Here is a 25,351-nt window from a genome sequence, read left to right on the forward strand (position 1 = left end):
AGTAGTTCCCGAAAAAAACCCAAAAGATGACGCCTGTGGGAGCTAACCCCTTCTAGTGCACGTTTGTTTCATTCTGAAATGTTACCCCAAAGTCAAATACCCCTAACCTTTTGTGAGTAGAACTCCAAGACTTCATTGAATATAAACTTTTTAAACCAAAACTTTAACTAGTCAAGTGCACAATGTTAAAGCCGTACCAGAAAATATTGGATGTTGCATCCAAATACAAGGTGTCAGTGTGCCATCTGGAACCAAGAAACATTCATTCAACGTACCTTACATTCCTATAAACGTTTGGGCGGCTAATACATAATCAAACATTAATATTCACAAGTCTGGATGTGTATATTTATTGAACAGCACAGCAAAACGTGGCACCACTGGTTGGGCGCTTGCATGGAGTAGAAAAACAGGTAAAGGTGAACACATTGGTCTGGTTAACAGTTTCAAAACTAGAATTTCTTATCTTTTGTGTACTCATTATTTAAGTGACAACAACGATTAAACGGGTCATATACTGTATTGATGCGATTTCCTTAGGAAAGCAAATGACAACAAAGCATCATCCCACAACTTGTGAAAACATTGAAATATGAGCATATACGCGTTACTTTCAAGGAAAAACAGGCTAACAAATGTAATCTTTATTGTAAAATGTTGAAGACAGTGACATTGTACTGTACATCAAGCTAGCAGCATTGCTTTCAATATTGTAAGTGCTAAATGTTCAAACTACAACTCAGTGATGGGTCAAAAAGCATGTGGCCACAATTATTGGGTAAATTTTATTATTATTATCATTCAGTATGTATCTATCATAAATAATAAAATGTATACATACAGACATTTTATTTTGTCATTATTTTAAGAGCAATAATAACAGTGGAGTAACAAAAACATTGCCTTTCCAATTACTCATGGGTATTTTCAGTTTTAATTTAATAAAAGTTAAAACATGACCAGTGTTTCATCCATAACCTGTTTTTTTTTAAATTAAACTTTCACAACATGCTGTTTGTCTTTAACTGTATATTGTAAATTGTTAGCCTAATAGCAAGGCATTTTTAACTTACTGTCACAATATACTGTAAATAAAAAGTACCAATGTGCTTTTTTTATGTCTGTGTAGATTCTCGGTCATGGAAATCTGCAAACCTTGAATTGAGGCAACTGTAGCCTACTGTTTTTTCTTGTTTTCTGAAAATGTAAAGAAAAGAAAAGCCAATTGTTATTAGGCTCATGAATTGCAAATTAAAGGAAGTAACAATCTCTATGATACAGAGAAAGTTGCCTCAATGTTGTGAGTCTATGAAAAATTGGCAGCATGTGCTTGTATATAATTGGTATATCATACACACCAGCAGAGACTGGGTCTGACCAGTAATAAGATGCTAGTTTAATATTCTAAGTGTGGAGAGAAAGTGAAAAGTGCTGAGGAGACTAAGGCCCACCACACACCGCGTGACACAGCCGAACCCGACTGGAATGGACCATCGCTAAAAAATGACAGCTGATGACTCATACCCGCACGTTGAGTGATTTGACGCACAGAAGCACTGCAATGGACATATAGGACCCTGTGTAGGGTTTAGGGGCTCCACATACAATATAGTATAGTATGTTGTACTGCATCACTTTTATCAAACCATAAAACCATAGTGTGATGGTCACGGAAGAAGTGGGTTACTACAAAGAGAGGAAATGGGTGAGAATAAAGGAGAGAATTTGGACATTTTCATAACTAGTGATCCTAACTTATCAACCAAGTGATAGTTAAAAAAATAATAATAATTAAAACCAATGCAGAATTCAAAATCACAAACCCATGCTGTGGCCTTATAGTCTCTGAACTTTGTCCAAACAGTAAGAAAAAAAAAACTGCTTTACAAGATTAACCATTTCATACTTCAGAAAGGTTAACCATTGACTTCCCTACTAATTTTGCGCAGTTTCGTGGATTTATATCTGTTGTATTGCCTAAACTTGTCTTTATCTGAGGCAAAAAACTCAAACTTGCGAGGCAGTGTGGAGGGAACTAAAATGGGCAAACGTCACAATATACGGTGCATCCCAAGGATAACCTGAGGTGGCAATGTTTTTTTTATGATGACTCAAAAATAAAATTGGCCTTAAAAAAATATAACCAGCCATCAAAAAAATACAAAGGTCCTCTTCACGCCTTGTACTTCTCCTTCCCTGTTTCGCTAATGACGCAAATATGCTGAAACACAAATGAAGCCCACAATTAATAATTGTAACATGCGCTGAAAAAAATGATAGACTTTGTATTTGATTGAATATGTTAGTAGTAGTAGGAACTTCGCGGATCTAATAACTGCAAAGTCTTTTTAACATTTCCTACATGTACTGTTATCTCGCTATGTACTTCCTTTTTGAACCACAACTCCCACATTTACTTTGTTTTGAACATGAGTAAAGGCTCCTAACACAGAGAAGACTACATCCAATCATTACTTTAAGTGACAACAACCTTGCATTATAACATGTTTTTAACTGAGAGTTAAGCCGTATTTCACACACATGCAGATAAACATTTTATGAGTAAGTTACATGAGCTTTTTGGAAACACGTTTGACCATGCTAGCCATTGTTATGAGCTAAGATGAAAGTGAGTTGTCATCGGACAGTGGCGATAGTGAAAATACTCACGTTTAGATCTCTAAAGTACTCGTTGTAGTCTAGTGCATATCCCACAACAAATTTGTCAGGAACCTCAAAGCCTATAACTGAAACACAGAAACCGATCACCTCAGTTCAAAGAAAACACACCCTTGTTGTTTTCAATAAAACTAAAAGTTCTAACTCACAGTCCGGTCGGTATCCAACACTTCTTGGTGTTCTTTTCACCAACAAACTGTAATAGAACCAAGTTAAAATTACTTAATTTAATAAAAATGACTTTTGATTTCGCAGCACGGTGGACGTCTGGTTAGCACATTCGCCTCACAGTTCTAACGACCCAGGATCAAATCCAGCCTTGCCTGTGTGGAGTTTGGATGTTCTCCCTGTGCCTGCGTGGGTTATCTCCAGGTACTCTGGTTTCCTCCCCTGTCCACCGTGCCGCCAAAAATGGTGACGTGTTATATACTTATTTCAGGCGCTATATAGATACACTGACAATAAACAAAGTTTAACTGGGAGTGGCATTCAGCAGCTTAAAGTCTCCCTTTTGAAGATTTATTCATTATTCCAAACTGCTGCTTGTGAAGCGAGCCAAGTTAAGTTGATCTAAAAAAAAAAAACAAAAAAAAAAAACTCCTAAGTCAGATCAACTGTATCTTGAGGCACACCACTGTATTATAATAGTTATCAACAAACACCAGTTGGGTGCTCAATTTGTTGTTTATTTGTGCTGCTTTATTTATTACTTGCTACTCCGTACAGCAAACTTTCTTCCTGTTTACATTCCCCTGATGGTTTGTTGTTGATACACTGGGAATTTTCACTAAACACCAACAGAACCGAATCATTGATGGTGTAGTGGCACACTCGCCTGACTGGTGCGGGCAGCGTTCCCACTCAGTGACGGTGTGAATGTGAATGGTTGTCCTTGTCTATATGTGCCCTGCGACAGACTGGCGACCAGTTCAGGGTGTGGTCCGCCTTTTGCCCAGGGTCAGCTGGGATAGGCTCCAGCGCCCCGTGACCCTAACCAGGATAAGCGGTGTTGAAAATGGATGGATGGACCAACTGAACCGGGGCAGAGCATTTGGACCAGACAAAGTGAACTATAGGTGTGAAAGCACAGAAATCTTTTATTCAAGAAAATTCATTTTGTTTGTTGTGGTTTACAATTTTCAAATCTAAAAACTACTGTATACAGGGTTGATGATTTTATAGTTATGGTACTCAAAGCGACTGAAAACGAAATAAATGCCTTAGGTGCATACGTTTGTATTTTGTTACATTTCTTTTGGCAACACTGTGATAGTACTGATAACTGCGATTAATTTGGTCACTAAAACTGTGATATAAAATTTTCATAATGTTTAATCTTTAGTCACTTATTGGTTGCTCCAGTTAAACGGTTGTCATTGATTGCAACTGATCAACTAGTTCTTTTTAGTTAACTGTCTAAGTACTTTTGAGCCCCTGGTAATGGAGCTACCCTCAAAAGTACTACTCCACTGTCATTGTCCAAATACTTCTGGACCCAACTGTTATAAAAAATATTTTTAAATACGTACCGGCATTACCAGATAACTAGCAACCCTTTACTGCTCAGTGACTGTTTTTTTTTTGTCAATGTCTTTATGTCTCAAAAGTGTTCTCTGTCAATTGACTGTCTGTTGTCATACTAGAGCGGCTCCAACTACTGGAAACAAATTCCGTGTGTTTTTCGGACATGGCAAATAAAGATGATTCTGATTCTGATGGTTACATGTACGGGGCAGCCATGGACCAATGGTTAAGATCATCGCCTGCCACCGTGGGGGACCTAGGTTCAAGAGCCCGACTGGACCATCCACCAACATCCCCCAGACTCACGGCTGTGGTGTCCTTGAGCAAGACACTGATACCCCGAAATCTCCCCGGGCGCTTTAGCTGCCCCCTGCTCCAGTGTGTTCCACTAACATGTGTATGTATGGGTTAAATGCAGAGAACAAATTTCGTGTGCATGCATGCATGTTCATGACAATAAAAGGTGATTCTTCTTCTTAGATTCAAAGAGCAGGGATTTACATTACCTTGCCACTTTAACCATTTGGGGATTGTACTGTTTAAGGAGTTGTAATAATGTCTTCATTGTCTTCCCAGTGTCAATAATATCCTTAGAGACATGACCAGAGAAGCTCATATTAAAAATGTTATTCAAGTAGAAACTCAACTACCATAATATTGAATGTATATACATACCTCCACAATCAACACATTCTGTGAAAAAGAAATGAAATTAAGTTGGAGCGGAAACATTTTATCTTAACATGCAGCTGAACGAGGCTGACTTGAGTATGACTCTCTTTCTCTGTGTCTGTACATTGCACAGTAACACAGGAAGTTCACTCCAGCAGTGCGTGACAATGAGTGGCGCTTGTCATTTGACAGATCACTCACCTTGCCTGTCAGAGTAGACAAGTCATCTCCTCCAATGACTTTGATTTCTCCTGTTGACTGGTCATTCTGCACAAAGAGGAATCAAGCAAACTCATTGCAGATAAAAAATGCACAGTTTAAAAAAAAGTTATTTAGGCAAACAAAACATGCTCTTAAATAATTACACAGTAGCTCTTGAGGCGGATGAAGTCCACCGTCATTGGGATGGAGCGGTCGCTGTTCCTGTTCAGAGCCTTAATGTAGTCCAGCAGGTCTGCAAAGAACTTGTAGCCTCCTTTCAGCACACAGAGGGCAACAATGTGGTGCCCTCCCATTTCCTTCATAATCTCCCTTGCCAGTCGCTCTGTCCTGTGATCACATGGGGGAGAGGGGCAAAGAGGGAGGACAGATCAGTTTTCTGCTATAGTCAGCAGTTGTTTTTTTACTTATTTTCCGTTTGTGTAAGCAGGCATTGCATAATTTCTAAAGCTCAGATAGAGTCCAGCCTATAACACCAAAAATGTCATTTCCAGAAGCCATGCATATTAAGAGATGTGCCCTTAAAGATGAGTAAAGTACGGTTCATTGGTTCACGACAGTCCTGATATACGGTGTTTTGAGGTTACGAATGGCACACAATATAGTCCGCGGTGCACCTTGCACAAGAAAGCAAGCTCAGTTATCGCTGTACTTAGTGTTTTTGTTGTTTTATATTTATAGCCTGGAAGCGTTTTTCTTGCATTCTTTCTTTACTGTAATTATGACTTTACTGCTAGATTAACATAGGTTAGTGATGGACTTCCGTGTTTTTTTTGGGAGTGGGGCCGGGGTTGCTTTTGATGCTTTTTTCGCAACACGTAGTTAAAAACAAAGAGCAGAACAAATCAGCAGACTCACATTCAAAGCAGTAAGACAAGTGGTTTATCAATACATATTTGTCCCATGTAACCAAAGTTATACAAGTTAGAGTGTTACTTAAAACACTACTTGTACAGTCAATAGGTATCATGATGGCACGATTTGTTCCTGGAGTTGATGTGTTTTTTTATTTCCATGCTTTCTTATGTGATTTTTTTTACCTCCCAAATAATGAACAAATTGTTTTCAACATCAAGAGGTTCCACTGTAAAACACAGCATCTTGGTACCTAAATAATAGTAATCCTAATACTCTTCTTAATAATGCCTGTCCAGTTTTCAACTCCAAACATATTTACAAAAGAATCACTAGACAAACACCCTTTAAGCAGTAGACACTGAAAATGTGACAGCCCACCTGTCCAAAATAAGTCCGTGTGGAATGTAGACCCTCTCTAAGTCAGATGCATAGTGCTTTGGTATGCAGAAGAGGTCCAGATCGTACCCCTGCTCCTCGTCAGTGATCTGAAAGGAAGGATATAGGGGTGTTACCTAACATTAGATTAATTTGATAAAAGAGCAGTACAAGGTAAGATGACAAGGTCATTGGAGCTTTACTTTCCCGAAGGTTCTAACATGTACGGCACACTACAGTACGCAGACCCTCATCAAGGCCAAATGATTATAATTTGGAAAAGGACAATGTTGTACACCCTTATAAAGATATGCGCCTATATTTTACCGTTACATTTTGAAACACATGCCTTGTTCAATACCCTGTACCCTCACCAACATGAACATCCAGATTTTTCTCCAATTGCAACCACTAAATGTGTCTAGAGTAGACCTCAACAGCTATACAGAGATTTTTTGAAAACCCTATACAATGTTTCCTGTATTTTATCAAATACCCTCCAGCTCTGCACAACTGTTTGCCTGATGAACCTAGATGACACAATTGGTGTCATGTGAAAGCTGAGAAGCTGGTGCAGTGCTTGAGGTGCCTTGGAATTAACACAAATGACCACAAGCAAACTAAAATTTTCAAGGTCACATGATCAAAGAGTGTTTACCCCCCCCACTCACATAATGTGAGACGAACTCGGTCTAGGACAACCTCAAAGTTTGTGCAGGCAAATTCCATGTTTGACAACAGTGTACTTAACAGCACTTGAACTTGTGATACATGAGCTACAACTACATATTTACTTGCATGTAATTATTTTTGTAATTTTTTTTTTATTAGCAAGTTTGCTTTACTTTCCTCAGTAACTATATATTTTTTTAAACAGACAAGACTGCACAACTTATTGCTAATATACAGTATTTGAACAGTTTATGCCCAGAGTAATCAATAAAAACAAATAACAATAATAACATAAATAATAATACAATGTATTTTTTGTAGTCAAAAAGTACTGCTTTGTAGAAGCACATACATACATGGACAAAATTGCTGGTACCCCTCTGTTAATGAAAGAAAAACCCACATTGGTCACTGAAATAACTTGAAACTGAAAAAAGTAATTAGTAAAAATTTACCGAAAATTAACAAATGAAAATCACTACTTTTCAATTATGGTTCAATAGAATCATTTAAAAAAAAAAAAAAAACAATGAAACAGGCCTGGACAAAATTGATGGCACCCGTAGAAAAGGTTGAAAATAAATTGACCACAGGGACATGGTCGAACAAGATGTGTCTTCGAATTACCATCACAGGTGTCTTCAAACTTGTAATCAGTCAGTCAGCCTTTTTAATGGGTGACAAGTATTCACTGCACTGTTTGGTGTGAAGCACAAAGAAGATGGACCACAGAAAGCAAAGAAGAGAGTTGTCTCAGGAAATGACAAGTACAATTATAGACAAGCATGTTAAAGGTGTGTATGTGTATATATATATATAAAACCATCTTCAAGCAATTAGATTTTCCTGTGACTCAATTGCACATATTATTCAGAGGTTTACGGTCCCTGGGACTCGAGTCAACTTCACTGGATGTGGCCACATGAGGAAAATTGATGATAATACAAATGGTAACTAAAGAGCCCTGAACAACTGAACAGCCAGAGAGATTAAAGGTGAACTCCAAGGTCAAAGTACTTAGGTGTCACAGATTGTACTAGCAGTCATTGTTTGAGAAAACGTGGACTTCATGGGAAACGACTGAGGACGCCACTGGTGAAAGTCAATCATAAAAAAACAAGACCGGAATATGCTGCAATGCATACTGACTGACAAGCCACAAAGCTTCTGTGACAATGTCCTTTGAACAGATGAGACAAAACTGAAGCTTTTTTGCAAGGCACATCAACTTTATGTTCACAGAAGCCAAAATGAAGCGTGCCAAGAAAAGAACACTACCTAAATTGAAACATGAAGGAAGGTCAGTTATGTTCTGGGGCTGGTTTTCCATATCTGGCACAAGGTGTCTTGAATCTGTGCAGACTCAGACTCAAAGACTATCAAGTCATTCTGGACAGAAATGTGCAACCTAGTGTCCGAAAGCTTGGCCTAGGGTGCAGGTCATCAGTCTTCCAACAATATCATGGCCCAAAACACACAGATAAAAACACCCAACAATGGCAAAGAACAAACCATTGAACTAATCGGAAGTGGCCTTCAAAGAGCCCTCACCTAAAATATTACTGACTATTGGTGAAAGGAGTTGAAACATGTCTGGAGAAGGCACCCTTCAAACTTGAGACAACTGGAGCGGTTTGCTCATGGCCAAAGTACCTGGGATAGGTGCAGAAGTCTCGTTGAAGGTTACAGAAATCGTTTGATTGCAGCGATTGCAAGAAAATCTGTTCAGGATAGCACCATCTTTGTCCAGGCCTGTTTGCTTAGTTTGTTTTTCTAAAATGTTTCTGTTGCGCCACAATTCAATGTCTGATTTTCAAGGGTTCGTTTTGTCAGTTTCAAGTTATTTCAATGACCGTGTTGTTTTTTTCCCCCATTAACAGGTTATCCAAGTGTGTAAAACACAATTTAGTTGTAATATTTGTGGTAACGCATGAAATTCGATTGTTTGAGGTGTCTTTGTGTAATGGGTGATACACAAACGTATTATTTGCACAAGCTCTGGTCATATGGGGCACATGCAGATCTAAAATTGTTACTAGAAACACACGCTCCTTGCTTGCAGCTTGTAACACATTTCTGTCTACCGTCCGCTGTAGAGTATATTCACGTCTTAACATTCATTTATTCTGATAAATCCATATAGTGTGCTATATGTGGAGATTTTATTAAAAAAAACAAAAACGTCTGAGTGACTCACACAAAGCATGGTGGGCGCGTGCGTGTCACCCTCGCCTCGGGCCACGTTTGGAAACGTCGTCAAACACTAAACGTATTGAGCGAGGCGTGTTACAAACGGAGCATTAATGACATACACGAATTTAACACAACACGCTTACGTACGAGCTGCGAGCCGTGGGATGTGCCCACAGTAGATGTCTTATGAGCAAGCCAAAAGTGAGGGAGACCTACCACAACACACTGGCCGGATGTCGCCATGTCTATTCCTGTCGGGCTTCCCTTTAATGTACCTCTCGCTCCTAGATAACAGAACGAAAATGCACAATTCCTGACGTTACCATTCCCTGTGACAGCTCAAATTGAGAAGCTAGCTTCGTTGCTACTGCTGTGCCCTTCCGGCTCACTCACCCCCAGGACGTTTCTCCACTCGAGTGGCGCGCGAACGTTGTCACGACGATGCAGGAACGAGGCGAGCACCCAAGGTGCAGGATTTGTCAAGCCCGCCCCCTTCTACAACCGACGCCGATGAGAAGCTTCCTGCACAGGCTGGGACTGAGCAGCATATATTATTAAATATTTATATATAATAAAAAAAGGTTTGTCCCCTTCCTGAATTTTTTCCCCTTTTGAATAATTAAAACATTTTAAAAATGAGCGCAGAGGATGTATTTCAAACTCCCCTGTTGCAGAGCAAAACTGTTCCAGCACAAAAGGTATACAGATCCACCATTCTGCAAGGCCATGCAGCTGAACAGGACAGGTACAAATATATATACACACACACACACACACATATACATATACATGCATATATATGTCCCATGAACCCCATTCTTGTTGAATGTTCATCTGTGAAATTGGAGGTAATATCATGGCTATAGGCTCACTCATCTGTTGATGACGGAACACATGCTTGTAGCAAGAAAATGAACTCACAAGTCTACTGGGAGAGGGGGGGAGTCAGCAAATTTAACAAAAGATGCAATTAAATTGATTGGGAGCTCATGGAGTAAAACCTAAAACACTGCCAAAACATCCATCCATCCATCCATTTTCTGAGCCGCTTATCCTCACTAGGGTCGCGGGCGTGCTGGAGCCTATCCCAGCTGTCATCGGGCAGGAGGCGGGGTACACCCTGAACTGGTTGCCAGCCAATCACAGGGCACATACAAACAGACAACCATTCGCACTCACAGTCACACCTACGGGCAATTTAGAGTCTCCAATTTATGCATGTTTTTGGGATGTGGGAGGAAACCGGAGTGCCCGGAGAAAACCCACGCAGGCACGGGGAGAACATGCAAACTCCACACAGTCAGGGCCGGGGATTGAACCCGGGTCCTCAGAACTGTGAGGCTGACGCTCTAACCAGTCGTCCACCGTGCCGCCACTGCCAAAAAAATGGAGTTAATTATTATTAGAAAGAAGTGGAAGGTTTTAGACTCACCATGTCAATCTCCAGAACTAAACCCTATTGCGCATATATTTTACTTGCTACAGAGACTGACTGACAAGCGTGAACCCCTCAAACATTCAACAACTGAAAGAGGCTGTGGTGAAAGCCTGGCAAATATCATGAAAGAAGGCAAGAATCCGTGATGTTTGTGGGTCAGAGTGTGAGGTAGTTATTCCAAGCAAAGTATTTGCAACTAAATTAGTCTTTTATCTGTTCTCTAATACATTTGCTCACCTAAATGTGGTCTTTATTCATGTATCAGTTCCAGCTGTGAACACCTGTACCTGAAAGTAAAAGCTAAATTGTTGATCTTGTGTCTAATATGCATCTTTTGATGTCAAAACCAAATGCTTTCAGTCTACAGGAAAAAAAAATATTTGGTTTGAAACATTGGACTTTTTCCTCTTTCAAAGAAGAGATCATAGAAAGTCAGGTATTAAACTTAAAATTATCATTAAACAGGAACACAACACAACCAACACGGATTAATTCTGCATTTTGGACATACAGTATGGATGGCATTTTAAACCATGCGATTTACATTGTGTAGTTCTACACATTCTGTATGCACATTATAAGCAATGTATTGTGTAGCATTTTGGCCATGTGTATCTTGCCCTGGCCTAAAAAAAAAAAAAGCAACATTTTTACTGAGACTGATTTCAAGGTGGGGAATAATGAGCATCTCACGGGATACTTTTTCTTTGGTTAGTAATAGGTAGATTGTTGAAGAATAAAAACAATTATGCAAAGAGAAATCTGTGCATTTATATGAATTCAATGCACAAATAAATTTATTGAAAATACTAAAAAGGCAGAATGAATGTTCCAAGTGAGCATAAATTTCAGTCCGGTTCAAGAATGTAAAACTAAATTCACAAAGGTACACAGTGACTTCATCTTCATGATACTTTGGCTGGTGTGACATTCCTCTCGGAAGCGGAACACCAAGTTACCAGCTAAACAAGTAGTATATCTTGGTTTTTTCCCCCCATCCAAATAAAAAGACCACATTTTTCAGTAAACATGTAAAATACAGAACATTTTCCATTTCCAAAAATGATTGGTTACATTTGTAGAGATAGATGTAACATCACACCAAACAAAGTCAAGCCAACTTTCCTGAAGAGCTTTGTACTGTGCTCTTTAGCGGCTAAATAGAAAAACAAGAATCCACCCTTAAATGTGGACGAATGCAAGTGCATGCCAGTAAATCTTGGATTTATGACCTGAAATCTGAAATCCAGATATTAAAAATTACTCATGATTACACAGTAGCACATGTATTACATATCAAGAAAGAAAGGCTAATGGCGATATTTTTAAAGATATGATTACCAAAACAAAATGATAAAACTGCACAACTTGGTAGAGACTGGTGATAATTATTGCAGTGAGGGAAAAGAAAGATTATGGTTTCATCATGTGTAGTAGTCTGTGGGGTGATAATTTAGAATTCAGTCTATCCAGCCAGTCCTTATTCATGACAGTAGCACAAATAGTTGAAGATATATCCATGACTCTCTTGTGAATGTTAACCTTTGGCTTTTCACAATTCTGTAGGAGTCCATGCTCTGTAGGTACCACCAGTGCGTGAAAAGCTCATCTAGTCTCAATGCAGTGTATCCATTTATTTGGGAAGGCATGGTGTTGAGGACAGTTTTTGGGAAACTAAATACCACAACTTTGAAAGTAGGCTGAGATTTTGTATAAAAACGCATAGCTGTCCCACATGTTTTGCTGTTTGCGCAACCATCAAACCTGTAAAACAGAAAAAAAACAACCAGGTAACTGCAAATACATTTTAAACCTCAATTTATTTGGGTTTTATTGTTGCGGGTGGAAAACATGATCGCCATGTAAATGTGACAATTCAGAATTTTTTCTCTAAATACATTAAACAATGTTTTAATCTAATTGCTGAAAGCATGTACAAAGACTGAGAACTGTGTAGTACTTAATTTTGGAGATATATCATAAAAAAAAAAAAATTTTCTTTTACAATATCAGTTTTCGGGATGTTTTGAGCATGGCTAAAACGGCACCCAGTGACACACTTGGGCGTCCAGGATGAGTCGCCCCTCCCCCATTATATAACAACCAAGCGCCTTGTTCCATCACCAGGTATCCGGCCCAATTGCGAGTTACCTTGTGAAAATCATATGCCCAATTTCTACCACAACAGAATGCAGTTAGCTAGCTGTACTTACAACACAAAAATGCATCTTCCCTGGATGCTAAAATGTACAGATTAGCTCAGTGTCAATATTCAAATTCCCAAGTGTTTTGTATTTTGTGTTATTCAGGCTACTGTAATATGCTTAAACACAGCATTGTGGGGTTTATAACTAGCAGGAAGTATGTGCTCAAATGTCTGTCATTTACTGTGAGCCACAGGCTGAATATCGTCTGCCACCTGGTTTACAGGGAGCTTGTATTCTGATTAAAATCGGGTTAGAAGCCCAAACCGAATGAAAATGCTGCATACTGTATAAACACCTCAATCATAATAAACAGGCTGAATCCGAATGGAATTTTCTTTAGTTCTTTGCAGTTTGTGACCGTGCACGACTGCCCAATGGTCAAGCAGAACAACGGAGACGCACCGTTCTTGACAACTCACTATATTGACGACGGGGATTTTCAAATGAAAAGTCAGTGCTTACAGCCTAATGTTATTGTCTTCTATGCAATCCGTGATTGCACATTTATTCAGTTAGCCCATACTAAAGTAGAATTTATTGGGTACATTTATTTTTAATCTATCATTTATTCTTATTTAAAGATTCATTCTGAACTGAAAACTGTTACATATTGTCTACAAAATATGTTTTCCCTCACATGAATAATTGTGATTAATAATGATTACAATATTGATCAAAATAATCGTGATTATTATTTTGGCCATAATCGTCCAGCCCTAAGGGATATGCAGACATATGCCAGACGTACGAGCGCATTTGATTAATAGTTGATAGTTTAGCGGGCCGTGTTTTCAGCGCATTTAGTGAATATGCCCACAGCATCAGAAAGCTGAGAGAGCATCTCAATTTTTTGTCATCTTAAAGCCTGATTTAATATACTTTCAATATACTCCAAATTTGTCAGGCTTGTTAACTGCTCTCTGTGGTGTGCCAAATTCATAAGATTTTTTATTTTCACTTTACAGGGACTTTAACATCGACAACGGTTTATGGACTTGAAATACTTACATTGTCTCTAGTTGCCATTAACTTGCATTGACGGTGTTCCTCCGTGGTCAATTGCTGCTCTCTCTCTACTGCGATTCTCTCGTTCTTCATCTTCCTCATCCCGCTCCTCATTGCCACTGTGATTCTTACAATAGAGTCTAAAATAAAGGACGATTTGTAACTAACTCCGAACAATAATAATTCATCCTCCACAAAGCTCTGGCTCAATTACAATCAAAGGGTGTAAATAATGGCTCGTTCAAGCATTTTATTAGACTAGAAGTAAGGTTAGTCAGAGTAGTGCTCACTTGTAGATTCCACGTGCCATGTTCTCAATGTACTTGGCTTTGTCCTGCAGACCGCAGTGATAGTGGTACGTCTTCACACAAGCTTTGATCTCACACCCGATGGTTGCACCCAGCTGGGTACAAAGCGTGCATTTCTTCAAATACAATAAGACAACCACAAATTCTGATTAGATGATAATATCAAAATTTCAGAGAAATTAATAAAAACAGGATAAAGAAAATCTTGTAACCATTCTTTTCCCCCTCTTAATCTCTTGGATTACAGTTTTCACATCAAAGTTCCCAAATTCAGCCCGTGATGTGGTGGTCAATTGAACTGTCCCAGATGAAAAAAGCTGTAAATCAAGAATAGAAGATGAAATAACACATCACATTCACAACACTAAAGTTCACTGCAGTAACAACAAGTAGCTCCCTTAATAGTATACATACACACACCCTTACCATGCACTTGTAGTGAGCAGCCACTTTTTTGGAATTATCGGTGTGAAGCACACCCCTCGTTTCATTTTCTTCATCACCAGCATGGCAAAAGCCACAGCGCTGGCCGCTATCACCCGGACTGGCCCGAAGAGGCGACCTTTCCCGCTACAACACACAGTACACCACTGATAGACCAAATACAATTAACGCACCATGCAAATGAACGTCACAGACACTAAAAATGTCTGTGTGCAGGCGAGTTGCCTTACATGTGTGGAAGTCTCCTCGTCTGCAGCATGAAAGGAATTGGAGCGAGTGTCTTCTGACTGGCCACGGACCTTGGCTCTTCCCTTCTCAAATCTTCCTCTGCCCCTATTTTGTGGCAGCGAGGAGTCAGAGTCATTGGCCACACCTTCCTCTTCAACTAAGAACAAAAAAATAGAGAAACCTTTTAAAAACTCATGAACGTTGTACAAGTGAAATGTGTGGAAAAGTGCATGAATTAGCAGATACTATTACATAGTACACAGACTTACCTTCAATGTCTTCTCGAGAAGCATCTCTATGTTTGCGGCAGTAAACTCTACAATTGCGAGTAAGTAGTAGTTCAATAATAAGTTTAATGAAAATATATTTTTTTCAGGTCTAAAGCAGTCTAAAGGAAAAGTAACTTACAGGTAAGTTCCTTGTGATGCATTCTCTTTAACCTGGGCTTTGTCCTTTACAGCGCAGCAATAGTGGTAAGTCCTCCGGCACGTATTCACATCACAACCAATAGTAGCACCCGGCCGGTGACATGATGAACACATCTGTAGCAGTACATGTTAAGAGGCTCTCAAGTCAAGTCTTTAGTTTCAGTGACGCAATCAAAAACAACTCAAGCATAATCTCCAACGTCACATGCAATCCTTTCCGTGATCCCAGTGAACATCTGATTTGATTTTAATACATTTCGTTCCATCATGAAACATTGATTAACTTTATTAACCAAGTGTTTTGCAGATTACTTGAAACTGCCTACCCCACCCTCTCGCCCAATACCAGCTGGGATAGGCTCCAGCTCACCCATGACCCTGAGTAATGAGTAAAATATTAATGGAAATTTTAAAAAACAATAGATACAAATAAATACCTGCTGTTCCTGGTTTGTGCACCTTGGCCTCTTAGGGGCAGTGTGGTGCATGCATGGAGATGTGTTTGGAGATACACACTTATGATAAAAAGGGTAGAAGAAAGTCAGGTTTTAACTTATTAATATGACTGTTTTTTCACAGATTAGGAAGAATATATGTATGTGAGCATTGTTATATTACCTGTCTGTATGTGTTCCTACAACATTTGAGTGAATATGTAAATCTTTTGTTAGCCCATCGATAGGGGTTTTCCATTGTGGTATGCTTTAAGCAGGCAAGTTTCGAGAACGAAGCTAAACCAAAGTATTTGTTGTATTTAAATATACGTGTGTAATTATTTTTGTTGTGCGTTTAGTTTTACAGTAAACTCCAACTAGGGTGTCAATAAACAGTTTAATGCACGCTCAGGGAGGGCAGAATAACATACGTCACACGCTTGCTACTGCAAGCAACACAGGTGCATTCAAGGGTGATTTTACAGCGCAGGAAATTGCATACATACACCGTGCCGTTCGGCACATTATCTTTGATTATGTTTTCATGATTGTGAGAAGCCAAAATCACAATTAAATTTGATTAATCCCCCAGCCCTAAAAACAGGTACGTTTATTAATAAGAGATAACTCCTGGTTCAATGCTGCATCTCCATACACTGGCACTGAAATAGAGAAATGCTGGACGCGCAATCTTAGAACCCCTTGTTGAAACTCTTTTGGGGGAGGAAAAAATAAATAAAATAAAAATGACAAGTAAAAAGCAAAATGACAAGTAAAACGCAAAATAGTTACTCATTTGACACTGGCTTGACTGCATTCTCGTGAGGTACAGGAAACTGGTCTCACAAGGTATATATGTATGCCAAGTTCAACATCTTTAGTTTTTGTCTGACGTGAGGTAAAACTTGGTCCATTTCAGAACTGTATGGTTATTCGAATACGAAGGTTCCACTGTCCTCCTTTACAACTGTCTTTGTTAACGCAGTGTTAACAAACAAGACTCACCAATTTGTTTCCCCTTTTGATCTCCTTCTTTACGTCCTCAACGGAAAAACCTCCAATATTTTCATTGTCTGAGTGCGACGAGACCAGGGCAGAGGAGAAAAGCTATGCCACAAACATGAAAAAGAAAAACATTTGTGCAGCCACCATCAAAAGTTAAACTTGTTTTACAGAATGTGTTACCATAAAATTTTAAGTATTATAAGTAACGTTATTATGTTTTAATTAGAAATAGATATACAACATTACGTTTCCTAAATCTATTTTTCCTAGATGTTGGGAAATGGGTCACATTAAATGTGGTAAAATTATTAGAAAACATTACAAAAAATTTAATGCAGAGATTGCAGTCTGAATGCATTACAAACCAAGTACAGAATAAGTCCTTCAGAACAGAGATTAACATGCAGTTGATAAATTTAAAAAAAACAATGATAAAGGTAAGACAATAATTGGGAAATTTCACTTAGACGCATAACATTATTTTATTTTATTTTTCAAAAAGGTGCAAAATGACATGTAGGATGCCATCTAATCAGGGAAGGCCCATCGTAAGATGATGCGAAACCAAATTGTACACAGGACAAATGCTAGGACTACAGAGAGAGAGAGAGAAAAAAAAAAAAAAATTAAGAATGAATGCGACAAATTGGGTTTGGTCCAATGATTTGTGGGCATAGTTTTGTTTAATGTTGACATTTTTACCCTCATTTTGCATCCAGACGACCTGCTTGTAGAGGTTTTGTTAATTGCTGACTAGTTTGTGTTCAAAGTGCAGCAGGGTGCTGAAAACACGTAGAAACACAGTCAGAGCCATAAATATTGGGCCATCAACACAATTCTCATCTTTTTGTCCATAAACACCACCACAGAGAAATTAAACAAACAAGCTGTGCCTTAACTGCAGACTTTCATCTTTACTTTGAGGGTATTTAAATACAAATCAGGTAAACGGAGTAGGGATTACAACAGTTTGTATACTATATGTGCCTCCCACTTCTTAACAGTCCTATCAAAAAAATTGTATATTCTATTTTCATAATCTTTGATGTCCTTTTATCGGCTCTGCAAGACAATTTGGGTTAGAAATGCCCAGAATGTCCTTTTTCAAGATATTCTAGTAAATCGTTTAGACCGAGCAGTTGAAATGGCTAGATTTTATTTCAAGATGGCGCCTACCCGAATGGTCGCCACAGGAACGTGCTCTCTAGTACTGTGTATGTTTTTGACCTTTTCGTTTGTCTTTGGAGACATTACGTGACTTACTTACACAATGGAAGACTTTCTAAACATTAAGGAGTCTACTCTGGACTTTCTTTCACCAACTTTAATAAATCCCCTTTTTTTATCTAGGAATTACCCACTGGCGGAGCGGCTGTGGTCTATGTAGCATAGAGGAAGCAAAGACGATGCCACAAAGGGAAGCATGCCGGAGTGCAGTTTAGGTTTCCACAGTGTGGATTCCGAATGCCGCTCCCGTCGATTCACCTCGCAAATCTACGCTCTCTATCCAACAAAATGGACGCGCTTCATCTTCTCACTAAGACCGCCCTGCGTTCACAGAGACATGGCATTGTGAACGCATCCCCGATGTCACGGTAATGCTTCCCGGCTTCCAACTTCACAGAGCGGAGCGCGACACGAAGCTATTGGGAAAAACAAAAAATGGCGGAATATGCTTCTATAGCAATGAAAAATTGTGTACCGATGTCACAGGGCTCAACACACAATGCAGCCCGGACTATAATTGCTATAATTTAACTGTAAGTCATTCTACTCACCGCGCGAGTTTGCTTCATTCATACTCACCGATGTTTACAGCCCTCACAGGCGAACACGAACGCTGCACTGCAAACACTGGCTGACCAAGTAAACAAACTTGAAAAAAAGCACCCAGATTCACCCCTCATTATTCTTGGGGACTTGACAAAGAAAAACACAACCACGAGCTCCCTAAATACAAGCAGCACATTGACTGCCCCACCAGGGAAAACAACATTATGGACCACTGCTATAACACGCTCGCAGAACTCGTACCGTGCTATTCCTCGTAAAGCTTTGGGTTCGTTTGATCACTGTTTAATTCACTAAATACCAACATACAGGCTAAACTTAAATGTGCGAAGCCTGTGGTAAAAACATTGAAGTGGACCAATGAAGCAAAGACTGACATTCAAGACTGTTTACACTGCAGAGATTAGAGTGTCTTTGAAACTTCAACTGGCAGCCTGGATGAATATACGGACAGTGTCACATCCTATATTAGTTTCTGTGAAGATGTGTGTGTATTAACAAACTCACTTTGCACATTCAATCACAACATGCCCTGGTTCATTGCCAAACTTCACCAGACTAAAGAGGACCCCTATCGAAGTCGGGACAGAGCCCAGTACAATCGGGCCCAGAAAGCAGCTGACAAAGGAAATTAACATCGCAAAGAGAAATTATGCAGAAACACTGTAAAACCTGTTTACTGCTAACAACTCTAGGTAAGTCTGGAGTGGATTAAATTGCAAATCAACTACAAGCGACCATCACCTCCCAAGCGGAGAATAATAAAGGACTGGCTGATGACTTGAACATCTCCGACTCCAGATTTGAAAAGGACACTCTCACACCCACCCAGCTGCACCACTGACAACCACCATCACACCTCTGAGTCCCCCTTCGGCATAGACTATCCACAAAAATGATGTGAGACATATCTTCAAACAACAAAAGATCAACAAAGCGGCAGCCCCAGTCCTTCTGTCCCCATCCTGCCTCAAAGACTGCAAGAACCAGCTCGCTCCAGTCTTCACACAGATCTTCAATAGATCTCTGGAACTGTGTTAAGTGCCTATTTCAAATGCTCCACCATCATCACAGTCCCCAAGAAACATGCAATCTTAGGACTGAATGACTGCAGACCTGTCGCCCTGACATCTGTGGTCATGAAGTCGTTTGAACGCCACCTGCTGGACCACCTCAAAAGCGTCACAGGAATGGCCTGTATATTTCTTCTCTCAAAGTCTTCTTCGAAGAGTGGCTTGTGATACCTTCAACCCTGCCCTGTGGAGGTTGGCAGAGATGTAACCGACTGTTGTCTTTGGGTGTTTCTTCACAGCTCTCACAAGGTTTCTGTCATCAACTGCTGTTGATACCCTTGGCCGACCTGTTCGATGTCTGTTGTTCAATACACCAGTAGTTTCTTTTTCAGGACATTCCAAATTGTTATATTGGCTATGCCCAATGTTTATGCAATCGCTTTGATTGATTTTCCCTCCTCTCAGGTTCAAAATGGTTTGCTTTTCTCCCATAGACGTCACTCTGGTATTTAGGTTTGCTTAACAGCAAATGCAGTTTTCACAGGTGAAACCCAAAGCTAAAAACAAGCACTATCTAATGTTTGAGGAATCTAAAAGGCAACACCTGAGCAAGTAGAAACACCCATCAGTCACATGTTCCAATACTATTGCTCAGTTGAAAAGTGGGTTGGTTCCAACAAAAGGTGCGCTGTCCCGAGTTGTTTAACACATTTAGATGTACATCCCATGAAATAAAAGATGGAATTCTGAACTTTTGTCTCATATTCATTCATCTTTTGATCTGAAACCCAAATGTCTTCAGTATACAACAAAAAGAAAGGAATTGACCTCACCGTTCCAATACTTTTGGAGGGGACTGTACTTCCTGCGGCTTCTGAGGAAGCACGGCCGGCCACAGGAGCTATTGAGGCAGTTCTACACAGCAGTCATTTAAATAGGCAGCACAGCAACTGATGGACTCTACTTGATGCATTTGGTGAATAAAGTGATTCTGATACAGAGGGTACACCAGAAGATGTAAACCATTAGTGAGCCTCAAAAACAGGTTGCAAAACAACATACAAAAAAACCTTTACAGTTGTAGAACAACATCCTATAGACAGATGAGACAAAGAACAATTTATACTAGACTGATGGGAAGAGGAGAGTGTAGAAAAGAAAGGAACTGCTCATGATCCAAACCATACCACCTCATTAGTGAAGCGTGGTGGTCGTGTCATGGCATGGGCATGTATGGCTGCCAATGGAACTGGTTACCTTGTATTTATTGATGATGTGACTGCTGACAAAAACAGCAGGATGAATTCTGAAGTGTTTCAGGCAATATCTACTCATAATCAACCAACCGCATGCTTCAGAACTCATTGGATGGCGCTTTACAGTACAGATGGACAATGACTCGAAGCATACTGCAAAAGCAACCGAAGAGTTATGTTAAGAAAAATAAGTAGACTGTTATCCAATGGCCAAGTCAATCACCTGACCTGAATCCAATTGAGCATATTCCACTTATAATGCTCCAAGAACAAGTGGGAATTAAAAAACAGTTGCAGTAAAGGCCAGGGATGAAATCCAGCATCTGTTGATATCTATGCACCCCAGAATTCAGGCTGTAATTGACTGCAAAGGATTTGCAACCAAATATTAAAAGGTGAAAGTTTGATTCATGATTGTTAATTTGTCCCATTACATTTGGTTGTAATTCCCACACCGTTCCCCTGATTTGGATGTCAATACCCTCAAATTAAAGCTGAAAGTCTGCAGTTGAAGCACATCTTGTTCCTGTCATTTCAAATCTATTGTGGTGGTATTTAAAGCCAAAAGGAAATGAGAATTGTGTCGATGTCACAATATTTATGGACCTGACTGTATAGCTTCCGATTCCACTTTTCACAATAAAAGCCCAGAGACACCGTTCACTGCAAGATTATAATGTTTGCCTCTCTCTCGTTCATATATATATATATATATATGTGTGTGTGTGTGTGTGTGTGTGTGTGTGAGAGAGAGAGAGACACTAAAAGTGAATAATACACTACTCAGAATGAGGGGGGGAAAGGTAGACTTTAGAAATCAATAATACAGTACAATAAACTCTAAATTACTAACAAGAGCAAACAAATATGGAAAGCGATCTATCTAGAGGCATCTAACATGGTAGCATCTAATCTATAATGAACTTCTGAATCTGTATAATTAAATGCTCTATGCACACAGATTTACTTAATGCAATTATTTATTTTATTTTTTTTTTATTTTATTTTTTTTTTAAATGGTGATTTTTTTATTTTCTTTTATTTGTTCCCAATAGAACTAAACAAATGTTTTAAGTGAGTCTTGTATCATGTTAATAATTTTCTTAAATGCCTATTATTGTAATTAGCCATAAACATGTCTATTTGTTTCTTTGTTTTATTATTAATCCCATCAGGAATACTAGCATCGATAACTATATTGTTATTTACCATTTATGTTCCAGGTCATAAACCACATAAGGATGAAACATTTATCTGACAGTATACAGTGGCTATTACATTTGCCAACATGCACCTTCATCAAAAATGCGTTAACAAATCCAAATATATATATTGACAAATATTTGTCAAAAAATAGCACATTTCCCGGTGATTGAAACCCCGGAAGAAAAGGGCATAATTATTCTTACATTTAATAATGTTGACTAGTGATAGTTAAATTACTTTCTAGAGCCACATGCTACAAGTACAACACAAATGGATTCTGCTCACCATGCACTTATGGTGGGCTGCCACCTTCTGGCTGTCAGACACTAGCAGCTGCCCGCACTCTTTTCCCCGGCTGGTTCGACAAAAGGCGCATTTGAGCAGGCGAGCTGCAGCACCTTTCCTCTGCCCAGACATGATCCGGAGCGCTGAGAGTGGATGACTTTCTAAGTAAAATCAAACAGTGCAAGTTAAAGGACAAACTGGATGAGACAGGCTTAATTAATAACTCCTCATCCAAAGCAGTAAAACTGCTACAACCACAGTATGAGTGATGAATTGAAGCCATAGGAAAAGAGCAAAAGATACAACTGGAAACAAAACTTCGGCTGACTCCAACAAGCAACTCTATAAAGCTATTAAAGACAACAAAACAAGAGCCATGTACCCTCAAGACACAGACGGGCTTCCACACTGATGCTGAATCATCTCTTCCAGTGTAACGGATGTACAGTATAGATAATGAAATATTATATCAATGGAAATTTTCTTAAATAACCAATTGAGAAATACTGTTTGTGTATAATGGCGATAGTAGTTTATTCCAATGGCACAGCAGAGGCTTGTGGACGCAACATCAGTGGTCACTGTAGCTATAATTATATTAAATTAGGCAAAATCAGAACCAATCAAACTATATCTGACATGTATACCAGGTACATGATGACTAACTACGCATATGCAATTCTGAGATGCTGCAATACATTGTGCTAACACTAGCTGCCCAGTATTTGTGTACTGGATATGTATCAAAAAAGACTCATTTTTCATTCATTCCGCCAGAAATTTTTTTTAATGTGTATGGAAAATGGGCAGTTTTACAACATTGTGTTTGTTATATTACACATTTAAATCGTTAAATTTAACATTATCATCTAATTATTGTATTATATTAACAGATTTATATTAAGTACATCGATTAATATTATACATTAATTAGGCATTGGGGTGAAAATTAAACCACTTCAGTCAACAAGGGTCAGGTCTTCAATGTTCTCATTATTTTCAGGTATGTGCGTTTAAAATGGTGCTAAGCGGGCACGATGGATATAAAACACGGGACCGTTTCAACATGAAATTCAACATTAACGTCAAAATAAGTTAATTTTTGTATACATATATCAAATATATATTTGTTTTTCTTAAGACAAACAATGTACTGCGACGGCAAGAACGAGCCATAACTGCCATGATAGCAGAGCCACCATCGCCTCGCTGCGGTGGCTAAGGCGGCGTGCAAACACACATTCAGCCAATCTAAACGACACTTAAATGTCTCATTACAAAGCCAACTGTTTGCCAAATAATCCTCCTAAAATGTACTACAGTATATTACACGGCGAACAACGCGAGGAATATGTGCCTGTTGTAAATGAATCGAGGAAAGTCCCCCAGATTTCTTTGTACAAAGTTTGGAATTAAAGGGGGTGTGTATGTCCTTCTCCCACAAACTACCTATAAACCGGTGATTTTTAAATTTTTAAACTGGGGACGTTTTAACGCCTCGAAATGTTTCACAAGGCCCCATTTTACAAAATAAAAAAGGCCATTGGTCTGAAATGAGGACTTTTTGGTTCGGGGGTAGTGAGAAGCGGAAAAGCAGCGAATATTTCCCTTTAAATGAGTGATATAGTCATGACAGAACCGCTTCGGATTCGAAAGCAAAGAGCGCCATACGTGATGGATCCCTGAGAAGAGAGCAGCTCGGCTTGGGCGCCAGCACAACGGCCTCGAACCACAACAGGCCACGGAACACATTGGCTGTCTCGCTCGGCCGCGATACAAAAGTCTTACCTGCCAACTATTATCTTACGGCGACAATTGTTTAAGAATAGCGAAAGTGTGGCGAGCGGCGACTGAATTTCTCCCCGTCCTTCACAAGTGATTGTGTTGCTTTCCTCACTCAACAACGGTTAAGCTAGTTACCGAGGCCTTCCACTCGCTACTTCCGGATGTGGCTTTCAGAATAAAAGCTACGGTGACGAGTTGCATTCTGGTCTTTGGAAATTTGAAAATATGATTTCGTACACACGGATGCAAGATGCTTAACTATCTTATAGTAAGTACAGTATATTGTATGTGAAACCGGAGTCGCTGCAGGGAAGCATAGATCCATGTTTGTCATGATGAAATCATAACCTAACAAGTTGATCAACTGTAATGGGGAGTACTGTATATTCAGGTGCATATCAATTCATATTCATATTCATATCAAACAATGGTGCATAAGAATATAGACATAAACACCTTTACTGCAATCATGTGAGTTGCACAATTTGCATGTGTTCCCCTTCAAACTGCAATTACAAGCATAAATGATCTTAACTACTCATTAAACCCCTTACGCTCTCGTCTATATTTTTTCCTAATAACGGTAAAGACATGCAATTGTTCTGCCCAATGTTAACTGGGATTGGCTACAAAATTGATGGATGGAAATTTCTGAGTAATAGTGTTAGTGTTTTCCTGTGTTTATGTGATTTATATGTACACACCTTTATAAAGTACTGTATGACATGGTTGACACATACAGTTCTATTTACTATTCACTTGATATCTGACATTGGATTGATATTAACAGGAGGTACTCGGTTTACCAGGGATTTCATTTTTGGTCGAATTCTAGCATATAAGCCAGATCACGCTGTAGTCTATCACTAACGCAGTAATTAAGTCATATTTACTGTATATACTTGAAAGGAAGTACGGCGATAACTGAACATGTACTGCGTGAAGATGTATTATATCACTGCTCAAAATAGTTCATTGTGTGCCGTTTGTAGCCTCAAAATGTCATACTTGCAGTAAATATTTGTATGAAAATCACGTCCAGGCCATAAATATAAAATTATCCAACTAAACACAGTAGGTACTGTGCGCTTTCTTGTGGCGCGTGAATACATCTTCAGAGGCGTAATTTAGTCATTTGGGGGCACAAGGTAAAATCCACTCATGGGGCCCTCCACATCCATGTATCGCAAAGAGAAAAAAAAGTGTGAATTTGAGAAAATTCCCCTATATTCTAAACTAGATATAGTCCTTAAAATCATTCTTGAGGATTATTATCTCGCAAGTGAATCATCTAAATACATAAATCAACATTTAATATGGTTAACC

General features: G+C 39.1%; 2 protein-coding genes across 6 annotated transcripts; both read right to left on the reverse strand.

The window, feature by feature from the left end:
• Positions 1-330: 330 nt before the first annotated feature.
• Positions 331-9,723, reverse strand: hprt1 (hypoxanthine phosphoribosyltransferase 1). Of its 3 annotated transcripts, none has more exons than XM_061788508.1 (11): positions 9,586-9,723; positions 9,409-9,476; positions 9,197-9,262; positions 6,331-6,437; positions 5,241-5,424; positions 5,077-5,142; positions 4,879-4,896; positions 4,710-4,792; positions 2,829-2,875; positions 2,671-2,747; positions 331-1,197 (listed from the first exon to the last, which is right to left on the reverse strand). In XM_061788508.1, exons 2-11 carry the CDS (start codon positions 9,433-9,435, stop codon positions 1,138-1,140), a joined length of 735 nt encoding a protein of 244 aa, XP_061644492.1. In that variant the 5' UTR covers positions 9,436-9,476; positions 9,586-9,723; the 3' UTR covers positions 331-1,137. The 3 variants fall into 3 exon arrangements, with proteins under 3 accessions (XP_061644492.1, XP_061644493.1, XP_061644494.1); XM_061788509.1 differs by having other exon boundaries at positions 331-2,221; XM_061788510.1 differs by lacking the exon at positions 9,197-9,262 and having other exon boundaries at positions 331-2,221.
• Positions 9,724-11,376: 1,653 nt separating this feature from the next.
• Positions 11,377-24,186, reverse strand: phf6 (PHD finger protein 6). 3 transcript variants are annotated; one of them, XM_061788148.1, is made up of 11 exons: positions 24,029-24,186; positions 22,241-22,401; positions 16,690-16,791; positions 15,231-15,364; positions 15,092-15,138; positions 14,825-14,979; positions 14,577-14,720; positions 14,363-14,467; positions 14,133-14,266; positions 13,846-13,982; positions 11,377-12,394 (listed from the first exon to the last, which is right to left on the reverse strand). In XM_061788148.1, the coding sequence occupies exons 2-10, from the start codon at positions 22,370-22,372 to the stop codon at positions 13,853-13,855; spliced, it is 1,083 nt and encodes a 360-aa protein (XP_061644132.1). In that variant the 5' UTR covers positions 22,373-22,401; positions 24,029-24,186; the 3' UTR covers positions 11,377-12,394; positions 13,846-13,852. The 3 variants fall into 3 exon arrangements, with proteins under 3 accessions (XP_061644132.1, XP_061644133.1, XP_061644134.1); XM_061788149.1 differs by lacking the exon at positions 24,029-24,186 and adding an exon at positions 23,912-23,934; XM_061788150.1 differs by lacking the exon at positions 16,690-16,791.
• Positions 24,187-25,351: the final 1,165 nt, after the last annotated feature.

This window comes from Phyllopteryx taeniolatus, chromosome 10 (genome assembly GCF_024500385.1).
Source record: "Phyllopteryx taeniolatus isolate TA_2022b chromosome 10, UOR_Ptae_1.2, whole genome shotgun sequence".
In the NCBI taxonomy this organism is placed as follows: Eukaryota; Metazoa; Chordata; class Actinopteri; order Syngnathiformes; family Syngnathidae; genus Phyllopteryx; species Phyllopteryx taeniolatus.

Excerpts from the sequence above, each read along its gene's own strand:
- hprt1 (XM_061788508.1), bottom strand. The coding sequence starts at position 9,435 with ATGGCGACATCCGGCCAGTGTGTTGTG. Across the intron at positions 2,748-2,828 it reads TGTTGGATACCGACCGGACT|TTATAGGCTTTGAGGTTCCT; the intron begins GTGAGTTAGAAC and ends TCTGTGTTTCAG. Across the intron at positions 1,198-2,670 it reads AGTACTTTAGAGATCTAAAC|AAAACAAGAAAAAACAGTAG; the intron begins GTGAGTATTTTC and ends TTACATTTTCAG.
- phf6 (XM_061788148.1), bottom strand. The coding sequence starts at position 22,372 with ATGTCTGGGCAGAGGAAAGGTGCTGCAGCTCGCCTGCTCAAATGCGCC. Across the intron at positions 15,365-16,689 it reads TCAAAAGGGGAAACAAATTG|ATGTGTTCATCATGTCACCG; the intron begins GTGAGTCTTGTT and ends GTACTGCTACAG. Across the intron at positions 14,980-15,091 it reads TTCTCGAGAAGACATTGAAG|TTGAAGAGGAAGGTGTGGCC; the intron begins GTAAGTCTGTGT and ends TTTTGTTCTTAG.